At 41.1% G+C, this 6,761-nt stretch overlaps 1 protein-coding gene across 1 annotated transcript; it reads left to right on the plus strand.

Moving 5' to 3' along the window:
- Positions 1 to 323: 323 nt before the first annotated feature.
- Positions 324 to 605, plus strand: SMIM36 (small integral membrane protein 36). The gene has a single exon (XM_057714349.1). It carries the CDS (start codon positions 324 to 326, stop codon positions 603 to 605), a length of 282 nt encoding a protein of 93 aa, XP_057570332.1.
- Positions 606 to 6,761: the final 6,156 nt, after the last annotated feature.

Genomic DNA, 6,761 nt, shown 5'->3' on the forward strand with positions numbered 1-6,761 from the left:
TGGACATTGAATTATATGGACCTCCTGCTTACATACCACACTTTGGTAACGTATGAACCATCTCTTTCTTTCTGTTTCTCTCTCTACATAGGTGAATTGATGAGACAGTTTCTGTGCTTTGGTGGCTGTAGTATTAACAGAAGAGCTTAAGTTATTAAACCGGGCAGCTTTAATCTGTGAGGTCTCCTGGAGCAGTAAGGATTAATGTATTTTTATTGCAGAACCAATGTAGCTATTCCATCAAGCTAGAGTTTATTCCCAGCAACCCCCAAACTGGCCCCCCTGCCTTTCTCTAGACCTACTTCCCAACCGTGAGCGATGTGATGGAGTTTTACCTGGAGATTGACCCTGTCACCTTGAACCTGATCATCCTAATTGCGAGCTACGTCATCTTGCTCCTGGTTTTCCTCATCTCCTGCGTGCTGTATGACTGCCGGGGCAAGGACCCCAGTAAGGAGTACGCTTCTGAGGCCAGCCTGGATGCCCAGTCCTCCATCCGCCTGGTGGTGATGCAGCAAAGTGCTCCAGGGGCCCCCTGGGCAAGGGGGGCCGGCCTTCATTTTGGGAATCCTGCTCCACTAGGGAAGAAAAGCACAATGGTGTGAGGCTGGCTGAAGGATACTAGGGAGAGAGCACTACACATTCTGGACAAAACTTTCTCCACATGGCTACAATTCTCTCTGCACACAGGCCCTGCTTGGCCATGTAAGTGGAAGCTCTGCCTTCCTTTCAGCTTTCTCATCATCCCCCTTGTAGGTAAAGCAACTGTTTAAGGTAAGAAGCCCACGGCAGCCTTTGGTCGAGGTCTCCAGATGCAAAATCTCAGCAATACTATTGTTTAGTGAAGCTGGTTGCAAGTACATTCCTGATGAAGCTGTCCCTGCAACCACTAGAAGAGATTGACATTTGAGTAAGGGTTTACAGAAGAGAGTGCAATTGTGTGTGTGCATGTGTGTGTGTGTGTGTGTGTGAGAGAGAGAGAGAGAGATGAGGAATGGTACTAGCTCAAATCTATCCTGTACTTAGCAAATCCTTTCTTTTCAAGGCAACTATTGAACTTTTCCAGACTTAAGTTTTTTTATCTCTATAGATATCAGCTTTTCACATTCATTCTCCACTGTGAGTCAGTAAGCTGAACACAGTAATCATAGAGCATGGTGGTTAACTGACAACGCTTGGAGCCTGGGTTCAGACCCTGCCTCCTTCACTTACTGGCTGTGTAAGCTGGACCAGAGCCACTTGTTTATGCCTCAGGGCTAGCGGTAGGACTTCCAGGCTGTTTAGAGTATTTAAATGAGTGAATTCACTGAAAACACTTGAGTTAGTGCTTGGCAGCTAGGGTTAGCTGTTATAATGAATATTAATATTATTAGTTTCATACTTCTCCTCAAGAAGTTTAATCTCCAGTCCACAAATCTGACCTGGTCCAATGCAAAGTTACTGAGGACTCACTGCAAAAGTTACTGAGGTCCCACTGCAAAAGTTACTGAGGTCCCATGGCTCGGTGTTTCAGTCCCCCAGCACTACCTGCTGTCTTCTTGTTCCCTGTCTTTGTTGCTACGAACTATAAATTTGTTTCCCTGCTCATTCACTTATTTGCACAGTTTTGAATTAGCATCTTCATTGCGTATGTATGTTTTTATTGACCCTCCCTTCTCTGAGCTCAGAGCAACTTACATGTTCACTTGGTGATTTACTAAACCCCTTCTTCTAATCAGGCCTTGTTGGAAATACAGGGAAATGAGTGTGTCATGACCCTCTCTTCAGTCTTGCTGCCTAACAGGAAGAGAAGGAGTCAGGCATAACTCAGAGGATGAAGGACAAGAAAGCACTGCAGATGCTCTGCTGCAAGTCTACCCAGAGTACAGGAGTCTGCAGAGACACGGTAGCACGCAGAAGGGGCTCAAGAAATATCTGAATAATGTCGGATAAACAATTTTATCTTAGAGTCAGGCTTCAAAGATGAGATGATTCATCTTGAAAGATAGGCAACTATTTTCTAGAAGGACAGAAGTGTATTGGGGCTTGGAAGTAAGACAGGAAATGACATTTTAGACAGAAGGGGTAACATACACAAAGCTTAGAAGCAGAAATTGTAGAGTTCACTGATTGTGATGGTCTGATGGCTTCCAAAACCGGGAAGAAATAGTGAGAAATTAATTTTCATTTTAAGTTATAGAAAACTTGAAGAAGAGGTATTGGCCCAGCCTGCCCACCAGCTTCAGCAATGGGCACTGTTTTGCCTTTGGATGGTTAAGTAGCTGTAACAAAAACAAACAAAATCCCAGTAATTTTATTTTCAGATTTTTAATATTTTTAAAATTTTCTTTATATTTTATCAGAAAATCATATTTTCTCTTAAATATGTGATTTGAAAATTATATTGAAAATCTTTCACAGGAAATTTTTTCTTTTATGGTCAAGAAGCCGTCTTTACCTTAATAGTGAAAATATAAAATGAATGGGAAAATAGAGTAAATTCACAGGCAGCTTCTAAGAACTCGCCCTTTCTCTAGTGTGAACTTCGCCTGGACTAACCTTATTTCTCTCCCTGTCATGGAAATATACATAAATTAGTGGAGACAAAAATATATCAGTGCAGAAAAAGAAAAATCAATGGACCACAAAGAGAGTGATGGCAGCGATAATAATTGTAATCATGGCTTTTGGGGAGAGAGAAATATAAAATGTTCATCTCATCTAGTTTTAAAGTTAATAATATGAAATAATCATGCATTGATCATTTTTAAATAAACAAATATTTTCAATTATATTTCAATTCCATATGGTGGTCGATTGAAGAGGAAAAATTAACAGAGATAGAAGGGAAGAAAAGTAAATTCTAAGAGAAAGAAGGAGAAAGAGAAGAACAGAAAACCGAATAGTTAAAGTAACAAAAACGGAAAAGGGAACAGAAATAAAGTCAGAGGAGAGAATAAAGAAAGAAAGAAAGAAACTAAAAAGGCTCTGAAGTGAATGTTGGAATGAAGGGCATTAGGCTTTTCCAAGCCTTTGGTTCATTTGATCTGTGGTTCATTTGGAGCTGTGTTCTCCAACAGGAACCAGCTTCTCGGCTGTTAAAACAATCTCTTCTATATAGCATGCACACTTAGAATCTTATAGGAACCAGAAGTACCTTTAAGCATTTGACCAACAAGGAAAACTGGTCCAGAAGGAAGAGTGATTTTCCCAAGAGCATCTGGCTTCAGAACTGACACAAAGATCCTATTATTCCCTTTTCCCTATTTGTCCCCCAGTCTTCTTTCAGGTAAGCACTGTCCCTTACCTGCTGGTATTTTAAAATTTTGTGATTTATTTCTTATTTTTTAAGTAAAGCTTTAATTCCCAATGGAATTATTAGTTGCAGAGCTATGAAACTGTAACTAATATCTTAAAGCCTAGTGAAACGGATTACAGCTAGAACCAAGGAGTTCCTTTAACAGTCAAATACTACAGCCTTATTTTTGTTTCCTTTTGGGATTAGGACTCCCTTACTCCACCTTCTTTGAATTCATTACTCTCCCAACATGCACAATTTTTATTAGAGCAAATGCAACATTTTGGCCTAATTTGGATGATAGCTGTGGGAAGGATACAAACAAAACCCTTCTGAGGCAAGGAAAGGGATGGCGAAAACAGAGGTTTATCAGGAATCTGCTACATGCCAAATACTTTTTACTTCTATCTCATTTAATCCTTACCCTCCTCTATGAGACAGACACAATTAAAAGTAATTTCACGACAAGAAAATGGAGGCCTGGGAAAGCACTGAAGCTTGTGCCAGGCCACACAGCTGGTCCACGTGGGAGGTAGCATCTGATCTCAGTTCCAGGTGTGTCACCTCTGCCCTCTATTTTTTTTTTTCCAGCCATTCGGAACAGTAGCAAACCCATGTTTGTGCCTCCTTTTCTCTCTTCCAGGTTAGGATTGCATACCTGTGGGGGCTGCTCAATGAAAACCTCTTAAATAATCTAATGGTTTTCAGAGTTTCTCCTCTGAATAAAATGACTACAGTTTCCAGCAAAGAAAAAAATAAATTACGATAATTTTGCCGGAACATTATCTTTTGATGTCCCAGAAGACACCACGGTGGAGTGGCCTAAGACAGGACTTTGCACCAGAAATGCTGAGCTCAGGTCTGCCTCTGTTGCTACCTGGTGTTGAGCCTTTTATGAATCACTTAACTGCCTAAGCCTTCTCCCCAACTTAAATATAATGTTAATGTTGGTAAGATTTAGAATAATGTACTTAAAATAGCTGGCATATGGCAGGATTTCAACATGATGAAAGCCCCTATTATTATAGTACCAGCAGATAAGGTGGAAGTAGCTAAGGGGCCTTGCCACTTGGCGTTAGAGACTGGTCCTGCAGATTCAGGCTGAGCTATGGGAGCACTGAGGAGAAGAAGGATGAGGTTGGAGAGCCACCACACACTGTAGAAATTTGGGAATAGGGGGAAGTGTCTGTGATGGGTTGAAGACACATGTTGAAGTCTTTACCCCCAGTACTTCAGAATGTGATCCTATTTTGAGATAGGATCAGTATTGTTGTAATTAGCTAAGATGAGGTCATAGTGGATCAGGGTGGACCCCTAATCCAATATAACTGGTGTTCTTATGAAAAAGGGGAATCTGGACACAGACATACACACAAGGAGAATGTCTGGGAAAACTAGTTATTCCACCATTTGCTAAGGAACTACCAGAAGGTAAGAGAGGTCCAGAACAGATCCTACCCTGGTGACTTTGGAGGGAACGTGGCCCTGCCACCACCTTGATCTCAGACTTCTCACCTCCAGAACTGTGAGACAATAAATTCCTGTTGTTTAAGCTACTTAGTTTGTGGTAAATTGTTAGGATAGGCTTAGCAAACTAATACAGTGTCTAAAGATAATGTTTACTACATATAACGGGATGCTTAACATTTCAAGGCCCTTTGGAGTCAGCAATATGATTCTTTTGGATGTGATGCTGTGCTGAGTTGGGGCCTTAGGCAGAAGTTAGAAGGCTAAGCTTTATCAGAGTTACCTGGGAAATAGACCTGCACAAGCAGAGTGGCCATTCATTGTGTTTTTAAGGAGGGTAGAATACAGGAGAAATGTCTTTAGGAAGAAAATATGCTTGTGGTTTTGCTAAATAGAATGTAAAGGATAAATGAGAGGAATGAAAGTAAGAAAACTTCACTTCTGTAAAAAGCAGAAAGGGACCAATCACAGAGAAATGATGTTATGGAGTTCAAATTGTAAACCTACTGGGTTGAAGCCAAAGGAAAAAAAAAAAAAAAAGCCTCAGAATGAACCCAAAAGAATCCAAGTCTCTCCAATACCCCATAGATACTTTAAAAGTTACTTAGCGAGGGCCAGACACATCATTTAATCCGCCAGAAAATTTGTACAGAGCGGAAACATTATTCTTATTTTAGAGACAAGAGAGTTTCAGATTGTCTTGCCTGAACCTTTAGGGGGACAGAATAGGCTTAGTAGAGCCCTGGGATCCTGACTTAGCCCTGAGTTTGCCTATAATTCCATGGCAGCCCAGAATCTATGCAGAGTAGCAGAGCAATTGGGCCTCCTGAATATACACTTTTGCAGTCTGTCTCTCACTGCCTTTACTTGAGGGGAGCACTGATAACACAATCCTCTTGATGAGAGCAAAAGCCCCTGAGAACTAGAGGGCAAAGTCCAGTGTTGCTTAAGAGTATCAAGGACAGCCCCTTTCTCATTACTTCACCTTCCCTGAGAACAGTAGTGGTTGAAATATGCAAAGTAAAAGAACACTTATCTACTTCTGTTGTAACAGTTCATTTCGACTTTGACCTTCTTAGGCTGTCAATGTTCCAGACAAGGGTTTTGTGACACTAAGATTAAGAAAGATCTCAGCTATTTCACATCTTCCCAAGATAGTGGGAAGTTGTCTGCACATACTTATTTTTTGTTCAAAGCTTCTCTGTACTCAACTGTTATTTAATTAAACACCAGCCATATACTGGGATCTGCTGGTTCTCTGTTTGGCATATCTACAGCCTGGTAGCCTCAGCTGCAATCTAAGGTTGAAAGGCATGCAAGGCTTAGGAGACACTAGAAGAGTGAGGACTTGGTTAGGATGAAGGGGACCAAGGGAGAGAAAAACTTGTTGCTCCAAGGGTGGGGGTGGGGAGGACTTAAAATTGGCCAACAAGAGTGCAGGAGAAACGTGCCAGTGGAATTTGGAATCTGAACTCTTTTGTCAGAATTGATAAGGACATTCTTACCATGGAAATTTAGCAGTGACAAGTTGCTTTCCATTAGGAGAGGGAGAAAAACTAGTATTCTGATAGAATTTGGGGGAAAAATTTCTAAGTAACAGTCATTAGACACATACTCAGGAGGAATACCAGAAGGTCCAGATAAGGAAGTGATTAATTTCTTAAATAGCAACAAGAGGACTTCCCTGGTGGCACAGTTAAGAATCCACCTGCCAATGCAGGGGACGTGGGTTCATGACCTAGTCCAGGAAGATCCCATATGCCTCAGAGCAGCTAAGCCCATGCACCACAACTACTGAGCCTGTGCTCTAGCGCCTGCGAGCCACAACTATTGAGCCCACATGCCACAACTACTGAAGCCCGTGTGAAGGAAGACCCAATGCAGCCAATAAATAAATTTATTAAAATAAATAAATAAATAAAAAATAATTAAATAGCAACAAGAAAGTCTCCCTAAATTTAACCTAAATCTCTTCTACTCTTTTACTCCACATTCATTTTCTCTCATTTGCCCCTTC

The sequence above is a fragment of the Hippopotamus amphibius genome, chromosome 17 (assembly GCF_030028045.1).
Source record: "Hippopotamus amphibius kiboko isolate mHipAmp2 chromosome 17, mHipAmp2.hap2, whole genome shotgun sequence".
Classification (NCBI taxonomy): domain Eukaryota; kingdom Metazoa; phylum Chordata; class Mammalia; order Artiodactyla; family Hippopotamidae; genus Hippopotamus; species Hippopotamus amphibius.